At 44.8% G+C, this 20,562-nt stretch overlaps 1 protein-coding gene across 2 annotated transcripts in view; it reads left to right on the forward strand.

Annotated features, from left to right (window-relative positions):
* CTNNA2 (catenin alpha 2) overlaps positions 1–20,562 on the forward strand; it is a 695,903-nt gene that overhangs the window by 621,327 nt on the left and 54,014 nt on the right. For both annotated transcript variants that reach the window (XM_063135156.1, XM_063135157.1), the window contains exons 13-14: positions 10,068–10,181; positions 19,828–20,009. In XM_063135156.1, the coding sequence (XP_062991226.1) occupies positions 10,068–10,181; positions 19,828–20,009 (296 nt within the window). The remainder of the gene's footprint in view (positions 1–10,067; positions 10,182–19,827; positions 20,010–20,562) is intronic.

Here is a 20,562-nt window from a genome sequence, read left to right on the forward strand (position 1 = left end):
AATTGAAGCCTGCCATGGACCGCGACGGACACAGGTAAGGGGGCGGAGGGAGTTGGGCTTATCAGCCCCCATTTTGACCCCACTTCCCCACTTACCTGCCTGCGCTGTCTGCCATGGAGGCAAGTAAGTAGGGATGGGGGGGGCAAAATCCCAATCCGCCTCTCTGGATCTCGCTCTGCTCCGCAGAGTGGGGGAGGGGTGGATCGGCCTGAAGTATTTCAGGCCCGATCCAGAAGTTCCAGATTGGGCCACAAAGTGGTTCGGGGGGCGCGTGCAAAGCCCTACTAAAAACGTTATAAAATGTTTGTGTAGTTCTCCCACACCCAGCCAATTCTAAAGTTTAGTGGTGTTTTTTTGGGGGGGGGTCCCTTTATTTCCCTTTGTATGTTATGGCAACAAAAAATTGGGTAAAACAGCCAGGGATATAAAGCAAATCTGGAAATTTTTGGTCAGCTATTTAGTTCCAATCAGCATTTTAATCCTGATCAGCTTTTGAAAATTTTACATATGCAAATCCTTTCCTTTGCACACTTCCATTTATCACAGAGAGATTGCTCATTCTCCAAAGCAACTGGGATATCAGGTTTTACTATAGTTCAATCATGTAATGAAGATTAGAACCATTTGTGTCTATTTAATATACGTGTGGAGCTCAGGGTATGAGATAGATGTTCTTAACATCTAAATGAATAAATAAATTAACTAGCTGCTTCATTGAATCTCCAAAGGAAGAGTTTTCAGTGTTTATTCAGGTAAGGAAACTGTCATTTCAACGTTGAGTAACCAGTTGATTTGATTTTATCAGGTATTCCTTTTTCCTGTTTAATAAACTAAACAGCATAATAATTGAGGGAATAGTTTTACCAATAGCATTCCAAGGGCGTTACTAGACGGGGCTCTAGCGCGCGTTACCTTCCGCAGTCACGTCGAGGCTTCCAGATGACGTTCACGAGGATCCGCCGTTATCCTGCGGTGAAGCCTCTTTCTCCCGACTTTAAAAAAGTGAGTTCTAGTGCGCCTTTTCCTGCCGTCCCGCGGTAATTCGGAGTACGTGTGGGAGGATGTGAGGTCACTGCAGTCCGCACTGGGCAGGAAAAGGTGCTAAGGGGGAGTGGTCAGCGGCTTCGGTCAAGCCGCCTCCGCCATTTGCGCGCAGTCCGCCAGCTGGGGCAGCACAGCGGAGCGGCTTCTTTTATTATTCTCCCAGTGACAGTTTGCGCAGGAACGGAGGAACGGAAAAGTGGCTGGTGACTCCTTGCGGTGGGCAGCTACCGTGGCCGCATAATGGCGGTGCTGTACACTGCCTGTTAGTGTGGGTACCAGGCTGGCAGAGGGCAGAGCTGTTTGTGGGCTGCTGCCATGGCTACGGCCAGATGTGGGTTGGCTCCTTGGGATGGGGCACAGGGCACAGAGGCGGTCATCGCCGCCGACACCTCAGAGGCATGATGGGAGATGTAGGCACAGAGTGCCCATGCAGACGATTGACCTCGGGTCATATTACACCCACCACGACCCCCATCAGGAAGTGAGCGCATCAATGCCCTCAACAGCACCAGCAGCACTTCAGCTGGCACTGGCACTGCCGCTGCCGCCGGCGGCTCCGCCGCCGCCGCATCGCTGACGGCGGCGCAAGTTTGCGGTCTTTCGGACTTGCGCAAATCGTGCAGCGAGCGAAAAAAAAAGCTGCGGCAATCAGGCCAGTGTGGCTGCGCAACGGTGTGGCTGCGCAACTCGTGGCGGCAGCAGCACAACCGGCGCAAACTTCCGCCACAAATCGAAGGCAGGTGTGGATCATGAGGCGTCACGGCTGAACGGGAAAATCCGCTTTCACCGCTCCTCAACGACGGAACACCCGGTAGGTCTAGCAAAGCCCCAAATGTTGCCTTCACCAGCTTGTTAAAGACGGAACTGGTGACACTGCTTTGAAGCCAAAGGAATTTGTGTCTAGGAGTGGATGAATTTGTCCATTTCAGTTTCTCTTAGGCCAGGTCTACACCTTGTGTCAAATCATTACAAATGTGGGATAAAAAGCAAGATATAACATGATGAAAGCTGTATATGGGATGTGGATTGTGTCCCAACAGTTATCAGTGCACTTCAGTACCGCTATAAAGCAGTAGTGTAGATCTATCCTCAGGTCTTAGCTAAACCTACCTGTTATTGTGCGACGGAGGGGTGAAGATCTCGCAATGTTTTTTTTCGTGAGATTCCCCCCTCTGTTTACATGCAGTGTGTGATGCCCTCAGAGGGAGAAACGTTGTGACCGCCATTTTGTTTTTTGTTTTTTTCTTAATGAGGAAGATGCACATGAGCGGTTGTGCACAAAAGGTAAGGTGTGTGTGTGTGTTTTTAAAAAGAAAAATTCCCTGCTTCACCCCACCCCACTCTGATGGGCGCAGTGCTCCTGGGGAGCTCTGTGCCACATACGTGGATCCCAGCTCCTTGCGAGTAACCACGAGGAACCAGGACAAACAACGACGCCCAGCCACACATTCCACGTTCTTGGGCTCAGCCCAGGACCTTGGAAAAAACAGGCTCAAATGGTAGGGCAAGATCCCGGGGAAAGGGAGGTATCATCCCTCCCTGATCCCAGGATCCCCTGTGCGTCATGTGAACGCACAGGAACAATCCCGGGGATCACCCTGGGATTTCGCCCCGTCTAGCTAAGGCCTCAGTTTCTCATTTTTCCAAACTTATGTTCAGTTTGTCCTAGGCCACAGCTAGACCTAAGGTTTATCCTGGGATCATCCAGGGTTCGCCCCTGCCTGAGCACTGGATCCCCTGTGTGTCACCTAGATGAACAGGTTTGACCCCTGGACGATCCAGGGATAAACCTTAGGTCTAGCTATGGCCCTAACCTTTTGTAACTTTTCCAATAAGAAATGTCGTTGATCCTGAACTTTGAGTGTTGTTTTTTTTTAAATTCGCATGAAAATTCAGATGCATTTTTGTGCACATTCCTCCTTACACAAGTGTTTTTGTATGCAATTTTGCCAAAGATACACTTTTCCCCCCAGCAAATTTTCTGAACATTCTTTTTTACTTTGTGTCCACTTTTACCTAATATTTATTTATTTATTACATTTTTACACCAACCAATAGCTGAAGCTCTCTGGGCGGTTCACAAAAATTAAAACCGTAAAAAAACAACCAACAGGTTAAAAACACAAATACAAAATACAAAATACAAAATATCAAAAGCACAACCAGGATAAAACCACACAACAGAAATTGATGTAAGATTAAAATACAGAATTAGAACAGTAAAATTTAAATTTAAGTTAAAATTAAGTGTTAAAATGCTGAGAGAATAAAAAGGTCTTCAGCTGGCGACGAAAGGAGTACAGTGTAGGTGCCAGGCAGAACTCTCTAGGGACCTCATTCCACAGCCGGGGTGCCACAGCGGAGAAAGCTGCTTTTTGCACACATATTTTTAAATTAGAAAACTCCTTTGTGAATTTCAGAGTAGTGCGAAGTTTGAAGGATGACTGAGTTTCTGTTCAAATATGGATTTGAAAGTTCAAAATTGTGTAAGTTCCCATTAAAGTGTGAACGGAACAAATTTTATCACCCTCCGTATTTATGTCATCTTAGAGTAACTATGGTTGAGTTTTCTTTTCTTTTTTTTACACTTCTGAGTGTTATGCACTGTTGGAGAGAATGGGGCACATGGGTTCTGTGTGCACTAGAGCCACTAAATTGAAGCTTTTTTAAAACATAATTTCTGAACTGTTTGTTCAGGCACAGTAAATCTCATGTTTCCTTCTCTTGTTGTTCTTCTTTACACCTTTTAGGAACATCTGAACATTAAAATGACTTGTAATTTCATCAGGCTGCCTCTCAGAGGCTTTCATTGCCTCATTCTAATTGTTCAGGGTACACATCAGGAAACAAAGAAATTATCAAGGATATTTGTCACAAGGCACATAGGAAATAAAGCCTGAACTTCAAGATAAATGATGGGTTCTCCCCTTTGCCCAACTGTAATAAATGAAAGTGAAGAAGCTTCATTTCTGTTTTGCTATATTTTACCGAACATGTGGAAGTGTATCTGAAGTGCCAAGAAATATTAATAATACCTGTAGTGGGATGGTAGGATTATTTCCCTTCCTAACGTGGTAGGATGGGTGAGAAATACCTCCAATGTCACATATTTCGCCAGACGATTTTGGCAGCTGAAATTGAAATAGAAAGTAATAGACTAAACGTCCGCCATTTTATGGGCACCCTGGTACATATTATTTTGTCGCAATTGCTTATGGTGTTTCCTCTGGCTGATTTATTGGAATGAAACCCAGATAAAAAAAAAAGCCCAAGACAACAGAAAGAGGGTGCCTTTTTTCTAATTTTCATTTGGCCGAAAAGCGAGCTGCTTTTTGCTGGATGACTCTCCTGCCGCAAGAATTATTTTTCTATCTCTTAGATTGGATTACTGAAATTTAGGAAGCACAATTTGAACAGCAACACGGAATTAGGCTGTTTTTGTCAGGACTGTGCCGCACTCCCTTTCCTGAGCAGAGTCCACCAGAGCTTTTACAGCCTGGTCAAGACCACTGGAGACTTCTAGTGCCTTAGGGTCAGTGAACCCACCCACCCAGGCAGTAGTAGGGTGACCATATGGACCATAGGGTGCCCTGCCCTCTTTTAAATCTGGTCACTCTAGTATAGCTCCTGCACCTTTAACTGTTGTGATGAAGAGAGAATTTCACCTGGTTCTCCATATGTACAAATGGCACCTGCTGAAATTCCCTTTTCTATGCAACTCTTAAAGATACAGGAGCCCTGTCCTCCTTTTCATATGGTCACCCTATAGAAGAGGCGTTCTCTTCTGCCATGTGACGGCAAAGGATAGATCCCTCTTAACTGCTTGAATATCGAGACATCACTCACAGGACCAAAAGAAAATGGGAAGAGCATCCTGGTACAAATTCTGCAAGGGTAGGGTAACCATATGGAAAGGAGGACAGGGCTCCTGTATCTTTAACAGTTGCATAGAAAAGGGAATTTCTGCAGGTATCATCTGTATATATGGAGAACCTGGTGAAATTCCCTCTTCATCACAACAGTTAAAGTAGGGTGACCATATTTGGGAAACCAAAAAAGAGGACACCTAGTGTATGTGTGGGGAAGCAGCTTTCTGAGTCCTGCAGAAAGTACGTTATTCCCCCGCCACCTTAAAGAACCCGATTGGAGTGGAGGAGGGGAAAGGATTTCATTCTGCACCACCACCATCCACTCCAATTGGGGCCTTTTCTATAATGTCCACGAATGACCCACTTTCCCCTTTAAGACCTCAATTGGAGCTTGGGGTGGGGGAATGATGTGCCTCAAGAAAGCATGTCATTCCCTCCTGCCATGCTAATGGCAGCCTTAAAGGGGAAGGTGTGTCATTCCAGGACATTATTGAAAATTATAGAAAATCCCCCCTGACACCATGGAAAGAACAAAAACCAGGACAAATCCGGGGAAATCCTGACAGTTGGTCACCCTAGTTAAAGCTGCAGTTGCCCTGCCCTCTTTTAAATCTGCTCACACTAGTATAGTTCCTGCAGCTTTAACTGTTGTGATGAAGAGGGAATTTCACCAGGTGCTGCATGCATACAAATGACACCTGCTGAAATTTCCTTTTCTATGGAACTGTTAAAGATACAGGAGCCCTGTCCTCCTTTTCATATGGTCACCCTAGGCTGTAGTTTCACTGTACCTGCTTCGCACACTGCTCCAGTTATGTGGGAATGAACAAACAGGTTGGAAAGGCAGGGTCATGTGGAAAGGGTCATTCTAGCATCAGCCACTGAGCTGGTCTGTGATGTTATCATGATTCTGATTCTAAGCAATTGGAGTGGTGTGGGGAGCATCCACAGGGAAGAGACACCCCCACTGCCACTGGTAAATATGAGAGTGGTGCTGGTGGCAGTGACAGGTTCAGGGTAGTGTTGATCTCAACGCAGCATCAGTCCAAGCTCCCCCAAATCCTAGTCGGCGTAAACTTAGGCAACCAGCTTTATTAATAATGTAAAACTTGCTTTTCTCACATGCTCTAAAGACCTAAGCCCACACTGCATCTTGAACCTGGGACTTCGGTCAGGGAAGGAACCACACAGAGAGCAGCCAGATGTAAAAGGACACGAGCACCTAAGAGGCCAAAATAGATCAGGTGATAAGGCCTAATATTTATAGGTACATCCAGGTCAGACATGCCTCTTTGTATGAATAGAATCATAGAATAGTAGAGTTGGAAGGGGCCTATAAGGCCATCGAGTCCAACCCCCTGCTCAATGCTAAATACTATTAGTGATATTCTGTTGTTATTTATATTTATTTATTTATGGAACTCAAGCTAGCATGCATAATCCTCCTCTTCTCTATTTTATCCTCACAACAACAACCCTGTGAGGTAGCTTGGGCTAAGAGTCTGTGACTGTCCCCCAACTCCCAGTCCAACACTCTAGCCAATTCACCATACTGGCTTTTACTGTTAGCTATCATTCCTCATCGGTCCTTTGAAAAATGCTTTCCCTTCACTTTTTATTTTGGCTTTGCATCTTAGCAAACCCCACAGAAATTGGTGGCAGTATTAAACTATTAAACAGTGACATAGTATGTGGGACAGGATCATAGCTTCAGTGCCCAGTCTTCTTCCACAGAGCCAAACCAATGAGAGTGTGCCATAACCATGCCATAGGAACATCTCCAGATGACAGAAGTGAATGAGTCAAGCCACACAATATGGAATCAGAAATCCAGGATGGCTTACTACTCTAACCTAGAGAAAAATCCATCCCAGTTTGTAGCAGATTAAATAAGGCTATGCTGAAGTTTCACAGGTGAAAAAATAATGCTCTGGGCCCCCTGAAATGTTCTCCAAAAGATTTTCCCCTCCATGGGTAGGGTAAGCTGCTGTGATACATTAAAAACACCAACAACGGGACTTCCTTACTGACTACATGATCCAGCCAATCAGGGATCACATAGATATGTGATGTCATCAGGATGCTACATAGATAATCAGATGTAGCCATGTGACAGTACAACCAAAGCCACATCAGAGTGAGGGTAATGCTCCTTGTGCTCACTCTGAATGAGAGAACATTTCCCCCCATTTTGCAGGATCCAGATTATTTTTTTATTTTATTTTTATTTATTAAATTTATATACCGCCCCACCGCCGAAGCTCTCTGGGTGGTTTACAAAAGTTAAAAACAGTGAATATTAAAAAAGAATACAAAATTTTAAACCATCAAAGATATAAAAACAACAGTATAAAACTATACATTTTAAACAGCAACAGTTCTGGGGTCCATCAAAAAACAAACAAACTCAGCATTTGCTGTTAAATGCTGTTAAATGCCTGGGAGAAGAGAAAGGTCTTTACCTGGCGCTGAATTATTTATTTATTTATTTATTTATTTATTTATTACATTTTTATACTGCCCAATAGCCGAAGCTCTCTGGGCAGTTCACAAAAATTAAAACCATAATAAAACAACCAACATGTTAAAAGCACAATTACAAAATACAGTACATTGTACATTGATGGTGCTATATAAATAAATAATAATAATAAAATAATAATAAAAAGCACAACCAGGATAAAACCAAATTAAAATACAGAGTTAGAACAGTAAAATTTAAATTTAAGTTAAAATTAAGTGTTAAAATACTGAGAGAATAAAAAGGTCTTCAGCTGGCGACGAAAGGAGTACAGTGTAGGCACCAGGCGGAACTCTCTGGGGAGCTCATTCCACAACCGGGGTGCCACAGCAGAGAAGGCCCTCCTCCTAGTAGCCACCTACCTCACTTCCTTTGGCAGGGGCTCACGGAGAAGGGCCCCTGTAGATGATCTTAAGGTCCGGGCAGGTACATATGGGAGTAGGCAGGCCTTCAAATAACCTGGCCCCAAACCGCTTAGATAACAAACCGAAAAGATAACAATGTTGGCGCCAGGCGAGCCTCTTCGGGGAGATCATTCCATAATTGAGGGGCCACCACTGAAGAGGCCCTCTCCCTTGTTACCATCCTCCGAGCTTCCCTCGGAGTGGGCACTCGGAGGAAGACCTTAGATTATCACTGAAACAGGAAGTAAACACAGAGATGGATGATCATGATTTTGTGAAACAGGCCCTTTTGCAGCTCAGTTCTAAAACTAAAATTGTATAAAGCAATTGTACTCAACGAAGTTGAGAATAAACACAACTATTAGCATTTGTAGGCACTTCAGCTCATTCATGGCGCTTCTTGCCTTGCCATTCTTCCAACAACCTTGTAAGATAGCTCATTCTTATGATTCTAATGGTTGAGAGGCTGTGGCTTGCCTTAAGGCTGTCCAGCTACATCATGGCAAAAAGTGAGATTGAACTAAGGACGTCCTGATTTATACCGCAGTTTCATAGCCACCAATACTGCACATGGTCATCACATGAATCTTCTGATAAGCCATAGACTGATAGAGAATTGAAGGCAGATCTGTCCAACTGCCACTATTAATTGGTCTTGTTTGTTTGCAGCAGGGATGATTACAGATTTGGGGTGGGGGTTGCCCATGGCCCCTCTCTCTGCTACTGACAGTTGATGTTCCTTGTGCCTGCAGAAGATGGAAAAGAAGGTAGTAGAAGATGGAGAAGCATTGCACAAAGTGGCAGGGATTCACTGTTAATTTGAATCTTGCTGTCTTTTGGACTCCAGTAGGGCCCCGTTGGACCATCAAGGCACATGGCTCAACCTGCCTTCGTAGAGGGAGGTGAACAATGAGGGTGTTTCAGATAAGGAAATGGTGCTTTCTCACTGTTGTTAGGATAAGGTTACCTTGAATGTTTTCTTCTTATGTGCACAGAACTCCTGCTGATTTCACGTGGGCGTTAAAGGGAGAACAGCAAGAATAGCGAAGCGCATTGGGGAAAAGGGATATTTGTCCTCTGGTCTGCTTTGAAAAACAGCACAAAGCAATCTTGGCAATCAAATTCCCCTTTCCCTTGGCAGAGAGCTTTCTAGGTTCTTCTTCTTCTTCTTCTTTGCCCCTGAGATCCTGTGGCTTGACATCATTTGACACTTCCGTGCACTCACAGACGTCACTACAAATGCCATTCCCAGAAGCCACCTGCCCCTTTAAGATAGAGGTTATCTCCACTCTTGGGACCCCAAAAGGTCTTGGAGGGTATGGAGGAGTGTGGCTGTGATGGGAGCAAGCTTTTAAAACTTGATTTTGTTCTGACTTTATACTGCTAGTTTTACCCCACCCTGTGCCTGTTTGGTGCATTCTCTTCCCCTCCTTATTGTTTTATTATGATTTTATTAGAATGTAAGCATATGCGGCAGGGTCTTGCTATTTACTGTTTTACTCTGTACAGCACCATGTACATTGATGGTGCTATATAAATAAATAAATAAATAATAATAATAATAATAATAATAATAATAATAAATAATGCTTTGCAAGTGGAGATCTGGGATATTTCTCTCTTCTCTGCAATCTCACATCAGAGAGTTCATTCCATCTCCCAGTGCTTTTGAGAATTAAGAAATTACACTTCAGAATGTGTCCAATTTAAATTTCAGTTGGAGGAACTTTTTTTTTTTATCCTATTTTCTTCTTCCCAGTTCAAGATGCCTTTTTTTCTTTCTTTCTCAGATGCATCCTTAACCCCGTGAAAGATTTTGCAATCCATTCGGCACAAGCATGTTATCGGTCGTCCTTTCCCAGAGACCAGAAACGATTATTTTGAAATATCACATTCCAGTGGGGGGGGGGGGGCGAACACATCCTATGGGTGTTCATTTGCAAAATGTACGCTCACCCCCGTTAACGGAGTTAAGAGAGATCACCGCGAGGTGATGATGAATGCCAGTTGTAAAAGAGCAGGGTTGGAACAGCTTCCTGGACAATTCAATTTGGGGTCCTGCCTGCCTTTGCAGACAAGTTAATTTAAAATGAAGAAGAAACCGCATTCTCTGGGCAGGTAGTTGATGAAACAGGAACTTAGTGATCGCTGAGGTTTGTCTGTATCCTTTGTAATTCTGCCACTTCTTCTTTTCTTTCCCCTTTCTCTCTCTCTCTTTTTAAAACCCAGACTCCTGAAGAGCTAGAGGATGATTCTGACTTTGAGCAGGAAGATTACGACGTTCGCAGCCGGACGAGTGTTCAGACTGAAGACGATCAGCTTATTGCTGGGCAGAGTGCAAGGGTGAGTTTAAAATCCATGCAAGACATTAGTGCAGCTTTAAATCCCATCGCAGAAGGTGTGCTTTTGCAAGCTGATTTGGAGAATATAAATCTTCAGATGACTGCAGATAGAACAGCTACGGTTTGGGCTACCAGGTGTATTGGTGATTATTTTTGACACTCATATTCAGGTGGCTTAAGTTTATTTGCAGCAGGAAAGTTTCACTGAGCTTCACAATGAAGCACTCAAAAGCTGGCATAGTTGTTGTTGGTTTTGAATGGAGTGAAGATGAGACCCTCGGGCTGGGCTGGATTTTTGAAGTTCACCCTGCCCTGAATCTTGGTCACATTCTGGTTCATGCAGTTGACTTAACTACCATATCTTCCATTTTGCTGAAACTAGAAGCTTTTGCCTCCAGCTTCCTCTTTACTTCCTCTCTGAATCCTGGCCTTTTCACATTCATCAGGGAAACACCTGGATAGGAGTAGGCCCATCACCACCAATCTAACTGCAAAGGTGGCCACTTACAGATTATTGTCCCCAACATTCAAGTTCATGGACAACATTTGCACATTGACCAAAATGCAAACATTGATCATCGTCACAGGCCTACATGAGGCCTTTCCTAATTTAGGGTGGCCATATGAAAAGAAGGACAGGGCTCCTGTATCTTTAACAGTTGTATTGGAAAGGGAATTTCTGCAGGTATATTTGTATATATGAAGAACCTGGTGAAATCCCCTCTTCATCACAACCGTTAAAGCTGCAGGAGCTATACTGCAGCTTTACTGTGACCAGATTTAAAAGAGGGCAGGGCACCTGCAGCTTTAACTGTTGTGATGAAAAGGAAATTTCACCAGGTTCCCCATATATACAAATGACACCTGCTGAAATTCCCTTTTCAATACAACTGTTAAAGATACAGGAGCCCTGTCCTCCTTTTCATAGGGTCACCCTACCTAATTAGAACTGCTTTCCAAGTAAGTCAGGTGACCATATAAAAAGGAGGACAGGACTCCTGCCTCTGTAACAGTTGTATTGGAAAAGGAATTTCCGCTGGTGTCCTTTGTATGCATGCAGCACCTGGTGAAATCCCCTCCATCACCACCATTAAAGCTGCAGGACCCTTGCCCTCTTTTGTAGCAGAAACAAAAGAGGGCAGGGCTCCTGCAGCTTTAACAGTTGTGATGAAGAGGGAACTTTACCAAGTGCTGCATGCATAACAAGGACACCTGCTCAAATTCCCTTTCAGTACAACTGGTAAAGATACAGGAGCCCTGTCCTCCTTTCCATATGCTCACACTAATGTAAGAAAAGACTAACATTAGGGTGACCATATGAAAAGGAGGACAGGGCTCTTGTATCTTTAACAGTTGCATAGAAAAGGGAATTTCAGCAGGTGTCATTTGTATATATGGAGAACCTGGTGAAATTCCCTCTTCATCACAACAGTTAAAGTGCAGGAGCTATACTAGAGTGACCAGATTTAAAAGAGGGCAGGGCTCCTTCAGCTTTAACTGGTATGAAGAAGAGGAAATTTCACCAGGTTCTCCATATATACAAATGACACCTGCAGAAATTCCCTTTTCAATACAACTGTTAAAGATACAGGAGCCCTGTCCTTTTCATATGGTCACCCTACCTCACTTGTCCTGATTCTATCATTCTTTTCACGAGCTCCCTGCTTAAGGAAAATTGTAGTAGAATGCCATGTTTGTTTGGAATGTACTGCAGCTGTGAGCTCTGAGCATGCAGGAAATGATTTTGTGTGTTTTTTAAAACAAACAAAACACTGAAGTCATATAATGTCTGCTGCATTCCACAAGGTTGTCCATTAGTCATGGTTTCCAGTGTGCTAATTTGACTTGGTGAATGGTTTTAAAGTGCTGAGTAGTCTCTGCAAATCTAATTGCAACTGAAAGCAATTGTTAGTGAATCTGAGCAACTTTAGCAGCATAATTGTTTCATGATAAACTGAAGACGCTGTCATGGGTGACCTTGACTTATATGCAAGGAGACTGCCTATTAAGCTGATGAGTGACCCTAGCCGTCAGAGAATGCTGGCAAAGTGAAGCTTGTCCAATCCTCAGGGTATTTCCACTCTTGGATTAATGGTGTACCTTTTGCTAAGTAGTCTGCAGCAGCTGAGATAAGAAGCCAATGGAATTCCAGCCCAAAATCTAGAAAAAACACACACACCATCCACAAATAAGGAAATACGGGACCCGTGGTGTTTTTATTTATCATGAGTCAAGCGTATTGCTTCCAGAGGAGAAAAAACAGGACTGATAGGAGATCATTTGACACAACTAATCAGGTGCCTACTTACGAGTTGCTCCAAAAGCTGGAAATGCATCACCCAAAAGAGGACAAAAGATGTTGCCAGTTCAATATACTGTATATATTGATGCAAATTTGGAAATAAATTATGATGATATAATTAAAAATACAGGAAATCTCGCCAGAGTGTGGCCAGGTGGCCTGCGTGGCTTGCTCAGTTTGTTGCGCAGGTGGCGCTGAAGGGCAGCTTGAAAGCTCAGCTCTTCCTTCAGGTGGTTCTTTATGCGTAAACTGGACTTGGACTGGACAACCCTTAAAACAGGGGACACCTTCAAAATAGAGGACACTCCTATGGCAGCCCGTCAGACAGAGGACCATGCCCTGTAAAAGAGGACACATGGCCAGAACTGGGTACTGAAGGACTGCCCCCAAATGCACCAGGCAACAAATGCATGAACAGGTCTAAGGCCTTCAATGTAGGTACCTACGGGCCTAAAACATTCCTGCACATGAGTGTGTATTTTACACCCCTTTAGCACCTAAGAACAGCTAATAGAAAATGGCTGTACGTAGGAGGCCTAGAATTGCCAAGTATGTTTCCTTTCCCCCTCCTCCCCACATTCCAGCATCTAGTACCAAATTTATCAAAACGTAGAGGATGGGGGTTAATCCCTCATTGCACCCCTATCATCTTCTTCTTCTTCTTCTTCTTCTTCTTCTTCTTCTTCTTCTTCTTCTTCTTCTTCTTCTTCTTCTTTATTATTTATTTTATTTATTTATTTATTTATTTATTTATTACATTTCTATACCGCCCAACAGCCGGAGCTCTCTGGGCGGTTCACAAAAATTAAAACCATTCAAAGTATAAAACAACAGTATAAAACCATAATATAAAATACAATATAAAAGCTCAACCAGATCAAAACAGCAGCAATGCAAAATTACAAATTTAAAACCATGTTATTTAAAATTTATAGATTGTTAAAATGTTGGGAGAATAAAAAGGTCTTCACCTGGCGTCTAAAAGCATATAATGTAGGTGCCAAGCGAACCTCCTTAGGGAGCTCATTCCACAGCTGGGGTGCCACAGCGGAGAAGGCCCTCCTCCTGGTAGCCACCTGCCTCACTTCCTTTGGCAGGGGCTCACGGAGAAGGACCCCTGAGGATGACCTTAGGGTCCGGGCAGGTACATATGGGAGGAGGCGTTCCTTCAGATAACCTGGCCCCAAGCCATTTAGGGCTTTAAATGTTAATACCAGCACTTTGAATTGGGCCCGGACCTGGACTGGCAGCCAATGAAGCTGGAAAAGGACTGGCGTGATGTGGTCTCGTCGGCCAGTCCCTGTTAGTAAGCGTGCTGCCCTGTTTTGCACCAGTTGAAGTTTCCGGACCGTTTTCAAAGGCAGCCCCACATATAACGCATTGCAGTAATCCAAACGAGAGGTTATCAGAGCATGGTTAACTGTAGCTAGGCTCTCTCTGTCCAGATAAGGGCGTAGTTGGTATATCAACCTAAGCTGATAAAAGGTGCTCTTTGCCACTGAGTTCACCTGTGCCTCAAGTGACAGTTCTGGATCCAAGAGCACCTCCAAACTACAGACCCGATCCTTTAGGGAGAGTGCAACCCCGTCCAGGACAGGGCAAACATCACCTCGCCGGACATGTTATTTAAAATTTATAGATTGTTAAAATGTTGGGAGAATAAAAAGGTCTTCACCTGGCGTCTAAAAGCATTCTTCTTCTTCTTCTTCTTCTTCTTCTTCTTCTTCTTCTTCTTCTTCTTCTTCTTCTTCTTCTTCTCCTCCTCCTCCTCCTCCTCCTCCTCCTCCTCCTCCTCCTCCTCCTCCATATTTACATACCGCTCAAGAATCTAACACAGATTCCAGAGCAGTGAACATATGTATAAACAGTAAAAGAAAGAAGATTAAAAAAGCAAATTAAAATTGTTCAATTTAAAAACAAAGGAACCAGAAAAACAGTGGCTTCTCGAAACAGAATTGTTTTCAGGAGGTGCCGGAAGCAGCCTAGTGTTGGCACCTGCCTGACCTCCAGGGGCAGGGAGTCCCACAGAGGAGGGGCCACTACACTAAAGGCTCTTCTCCTGGTGGATTCCAATCGGGCCATAGGTCCATGTGGAACCACCAGGCACATGCCTTCTAATAACCTCAGTGACCAGGCAGGTTGGTAAGGGAGAAGGCGCTCTCTCAGGTATCCTGGTCCCAAGTTGTTCAGGGCTTTGTACTCTAGTACCAAACCCTTAAAACTTGCCTGGTAGCCAATAGGTAGCCAGTGCTCATATCTGCATAGCTCCCTCATCCTGAGTTCTGTCTTTTTGGTCACATTAGAGTGTGATTGAATGTTTGGAAATGGCTCTTATTTGTAGCAATGAGACCATCAGAAATGTAGGAAAATGCCTGTTGTAGCATTCTCATTTGGAAGTTTTCTTCTTCTTTCTGTTCCCATGTGCCATTAGCAAAATGATTGTAGGATCATTCATGAGACAGCACATCCCATGTTAACAGAATTGGGGCTCTTTACGGGGTTCCACCATGAACTCCAAGGGTCAACCATCAAAAATGTAGGCAATGCCTCCACAATACTTGCCACTGCCAGACAGCCCAAGGTTTGTGCCAAGTAAAGCTAGATATTGAAATGTGTATACATCAAGCAGATTTTATCGATTTTGTCATGTTCTGCTTATAGTAGTCAATGGGAGAGACAAAAGTACTTATGGCACTGCCTTCAAGCCTGTTTCCCAGCCTTATGGGCTAGAAACTTGGTTATTTTGTTATTCCTTTTCCACAAGGTGCTGGATTCTTTACCGAAGAGTAATAACTGCCCTTTTGTGCAAGCTGTTTATAGAATACATAAGATCTTGCAGCATTATCTGGTTTCAAAATGCCCTTGCCAGTGTAGTTCTTCAGGGGATAAGAGGCCACAATGCCACTCTGCAGAAGCTGTTAGTGTTTTACCTGCTCAAAGTGCATCTTTGATTAGAAATAAATAAAAATGGAATTTGAATGTTGCATCTCCCACAGAGAGAGGACTCTTTTTTTAAAAAAAATGACTATTAAAAGAGGCACGATAGTTAAGGTTAGGGTGTTATCTATGGTAAGAATCACACCATGCATCAGTACCAGAAAGGAGTATATATACACATACACACACATGAATGTGTATCGTCTTGGAAGCACAGATGAGCATGTGATGCATAAAACAGGTCCAGTGTTTTCTTTCAAATGCCTTTATCTCTCTCTCTCTCTCTCTCTCTGTCTGTGTGTGTGTGTGTGTCCATGTGTGTGTATGTATGTGTTGGGGCGGGGAAGCTTTTTGCACATTAACATTTCAGACTGCTGAGTTACATTGATAAGACCTAATTAAAACACAGGCATTGAATTCTAATTTGATTAACTTGCACAATTTCTCCATTTTTCTGATCTCCTGTTTCTAGATAACCTTCTTTCTTTTTTTTAAGTCTGGTTTTGGAAAAGGTCAATTATGAATTTTTTAAAAGCCAAGAGCATTTTAAGAATATGTAGAGGGAGGCTACAGCTGATTGAAAGTGACATAAACAAGAAAAAATGTAATGACACTTAAATATATGTCACACCCCATTAAATGTGCCACACAGTTTGGTAGAACCCTGCAGCCAAACAGTATCTCAGCCTGGAAATCATAGTTGGACATGCCCATTTGATCTTCAAAAGTAATTATTATAATTTCGATGTTTCATGTTGCAACTTTGTTTCTTGTTTCTGGAAGAAGTGGTAGTAAGCTAGAATTGACGAGTTTAGGACCAGTATCAACTAGGGATGTGCTCCGCTTCTAATCGGACTGGAGAAGCAGTAGCGGAGCGGGGGGCTTCGCCTGCCCTTAAGGCAGAGGCGAAGAGGATTGGGGGGCCGGCGGAGCGTGGCGAAGAGAATCGAGGTGAAGGCGGATCCTTCGCCTTGATCCGGAGCTCCGCCGGAAAGGTAAGTGGGGTTTACCGGGCCCTGCCGCTGTCGCTGTCGCCCATGCGGCAACGGCAGCAGGGCCCGGTAACGCCCCCCGCCCTCCTCTCCCTTACTTGCCTCCGTCCGCGGTCCGTCAGCGTCTCCAATTGAGCCCGTGGTTCCAGCAGGAAGGCCCCCCTCCCCCTTGGTCCCTTACCGGGCTCTGCCGCCGTCGCCGCATGGGCGGCGACGGCGGCAGGGCCCGGTAACCCCCCCGCCCTCCTCTCCCTTACCTGCCTCCGTCCGCGGCCCGTCAGCGTCTCCAATTGAGCCCGTGGTTCCAGCAGGAAGTCTGGGCCGCACGGCCCAGACTTCCTGGTGGAACCACGGGCTCAATTGAAGACGGCGACGGACCACGGACGGAGGCAGGTAAGGCCCCACTCCTCCTTACCGGGCTCTGCCGCCGTCGCCGCATGGGCGGCGATGGTGGCAGGGCCCGGTAACCCCCCCTATGGGGGGGACCGGAGCTCCGATCTGGATCCGGAGCTCCGAGCGGAGCAGAGTGGGCACAGGCGGAGTGGGGGCGGGGCGGAGTTGGCCGATCCGAAAATGGCGGATCTTAAAGTGAAGCGGAGTGGGGGGTCCGTGCACACCCCTAGTATCAACCCAGAGCCCACTTTCCTGTTCTATACAATTCAAAGCAAGCCACGAAACAATCTTTTTCCAAAGAAGCGGAAATGATTGGATGAGGCTTGCTCATTAACTGGGCAGGCTCCTAATCAGCATTACCACTAGATTACATTGTGTTGGTGTAAGAGAACTTTAATGCAATGCCGTTAGTGTTTGCTGGTGCAATGAGTTTCCCTTGACAGTTCTTGTAGCAAGGAGCTTCAATGCACCCAACAGTGGCCAAGATCTGTCTTCCTAAACCTGCCTGCCAGTTTTAGATCTTGGTGTCTTCTTGGCTTGAATGGCGAAACAGTTGCTTGAGCTTACTCCCTGCCTTCAATTTGATTCTTTGACCACGGCCTGGGCTTCCTTCAGGAATGAGGATGGGGTGGTGGAGAAATACCTATAGTCCACTTGGTCTTAGTGGAAATCGGATAGACCACCAACTTGGGTCCATGTATTGTATAACTCCAATGTTTGCTCCAATAATGTACCTCTGTTCAGCCCCCACTCAGGCTTCAGCTAGATCTACTTGTTATTGTGCGATGGAGGGGATGTTCACAAACAGCGTAGGAGCACTCCATTGCAAACATGTGGGTTTTTAAAAAATGAAAACAACCCCTCCCTCCCTCTCCCCCCACCCCACCCCAGATGGGTTTTTTCTTGAGGAGCTGGGATGAAACCAGGAAAGCCAGCCACACGTCCTGCGGTCTCAGTGTCATCCCGAGACCACGGGAAAAGTTGGGTGAAAAGTGTAGGGCCATATCCCGGGGAAAGGGAGGGAAAATGTGTAGGGCCATATTCTGAGGAAATGGAGGGATCTTTCCTCCCTGCTCCTGGGATCCTCTGTGCATCATGTGGATGCACAGGGATGATCCCAGGGTGATCCCCAGGATATCCCCAGGTGTAGACATGCCCAATGGGTAACCTTTCCATTGCCATTGCTACATCTTGTGGTAGTGAATTCTATAGTTTAGCCATGCACTGTATTAAGAAGGACTTCCTTTTATCTGTCCTGAATTTCCCACCATTCAGCTTCATTACATGACCCCGGTTTTGAGCATTATGAGAGGGGGGGGAGTTTCTCCCTATCCACTTTCTTCACACCATGCCTATACGCCTCTGTCATGCCACCCTTTATTTAAAATAATAATAATAATAATAATAATAATAATAATAATAATAATAATAATAGTTACCCGCCTCTCCCTCTGGATCGAGGCGGGGTACAACACAAATAAAAACACCCTAAAATACGTAAAATTAATTCCAATGTTTAAAACCAGGGCAGGATCTACACTACTGCTTTAAAACGCTTTATAACAGTTATAAAGCGCTTTAACCGCTTTAAAGCGCTATAAAACTGTTATAAAGCGCTTTAAAGCAGTAGTGTAGATCCGGCCCAGTGCATCATTGAAAGCAGCACACCATTAAAAAAGGCATCTTAAAATTCAAGTGGGTAGGCCTGCCGGAAGAGATCAGTCTTTATGGCTTTCTTATATTCCGGAAGACTGTTAAGTTGACGAATCTCTCCCGGCAGGCCGTTCCACAAACTGGGAGCGGCAGAAGAAAAGGTCCTCTGGGTAATAGTTGTCAGCCTTGTTCTTGTCGACTGGAGTAAATTCTTCCCAGAGGACCTGAGTGTGGGGGGGCGGATGGTATGGGAGAAGGCGATCCCGCAGGGAGCCTGGACCCAAACCATGTAGGGCTTTAAAGGTGATAACCAACACTTTATACTTCGCACTGAAACTAATTGGCAGCAAGTGAAGAGATTTTAAGACTGGTGTAATATGGTCACCCCTAGGTGTACCGGTGACCAACCTGGCTGCCATCTTTTGAACTAGTTGAAGTTTCCAGACTAGGCACAAAGGTAGCCCTATGTAGAGGTCTATGTAGAAGTTGAGCCTCGAAGTTACCAGCGCGTGCACTACTGTCTTTAGGTCTTCCGACTCTTGGAAGGGGCGCAGCTGGCATATTTGACTTTTGTCTAAGCTATAGAGGAGCTACTCCAGCCTGTGGATCATTTTGGCTGCCCTTCTCTGAACCTTTTCTAGCTCCACAATATCCTTTTTGACGAGCGTTGACCAGGCACAGTATTGTGAGTGTGGCTGCACCGTAGATTTGTATTAGGGTGGTAAGAGAGCGAGTATTTATTTATTTTCTAATTATGCCAACCGTGCATTTTGAGGTGGATTAGTAGCAATCAAGGAAAGAGCACTTCCCACACCCTGAACTCTCTGCTGGTCATCTGCTCAGCCTGGACTCAACCAAACACAGTTGTTTTGCATGATTAAAGAAAGCCTTCAGTGAAAAAGCTTCTCAGAGGATCAGCTATTGGGCAATACGGAAATGTGATAAATAAATAAATAACAATTCCGGAATTTCTTGCAGTGTGTATGTTTAGGCAACCATGCATGTTAATGATGTAGACCCATTGTGTTTCTCTCAGTATGAAATGAAACAGCTGGAAATTGGGGGGCTAATCATATCTCAGATTCCTTTCTAGTGCTTTCAGAATCCGACATCATCAGCCCAGGAGATGAAACACACAAAATATAGGGTGTCTGAAACCAGTTATTTATCCAGGAAATGCTATGAACTGCAGAAACAGATGTTTCCCCACCCGTACGCGCCACCTTACCCGATGTCAGCTCTTGTGAACTGGTTTCTCCAGTTGTGTGGAAGTGGTGGGAAGATAATTGCCAGCATTTGTTGTTGACAAAAGTTCATTTTTTTAAAAAAAGAACCAAAACAGAACATTGTGCGTGTTTCTTTTGATCCAGGCTATCATGGCTCAGCTTCCCCAGGAGGAGAAGGCTAAAATAGCAGAGCAAGTAGAGATATTCCACCAAGAAAAAAGCAAACTGGACGCTGAAGTGGCCAAGTGGGATGACAGCGGCAATGACATCATTGTACTGGCCAAGCAGATGTGCATGATTATGATGGAGATGACAGACTTCACTAGGTATGTAGGCATGCTGCTCTTCTTGCTGAGGGTGGCTGAGGAAGAAGCAACGGTACCAGTAGGGGAATGGCCCCATGAACTGGTACTGGGTTGAAGTATTAATGGCCAGACATTTGGGGCATTTAAGGGGGGGGATGAAGTTTGAGTGCTTGAAAGAATGGTTGAAGGCACCCAATTCTCCACCCACCCTCCCCACTCACAGCTTATTGTCCTGGTCCCCAAGGGGGGAAATTTCTCTTGTGAGGGGCAGACAGCTCCTTCCTTCCGCCGTGCTGCATTCTAAACCAAAGAAGATATTGCCAGATATCGTAGTGATGCTAGCAGTGTTGTTTTCAGCCATGGACTACAACTCCTATGATACCCCTCAGAAATTGACACTGGCTGTTTTCTGCCAGGGGTCACGCAATACATTTTGCTGCCTGAAACAATGAACAAGATGGCGGCCCTTCCTATTCCATGTTCCAAAGCTGACTTGCTTTGTCACTGGGGACAGGCCAGGATCCTCCACCACACCTGAAGGCAGCAGACTTAAGAACAGGCTACTCGGCACGCA

The sequence above is a fragment of the Elgaria multicarinata genome, chromosome 10 (genome assembly GCF_023053635.1).
Source record: "Elgaria multicarinata webbii isolate HBS135686 ecotype San Diego chromosome 10, rElgMul1.1.pri, whole genome shotgun sequence".
In the NCBI taxonomy this organism is placed as follows: domain Eukaryota; kingdom Metazoa; phylum Chordata; class Lepidosauria; order Squamata; family Anguidae; genus Elgaria; species Elgaria multicarinata.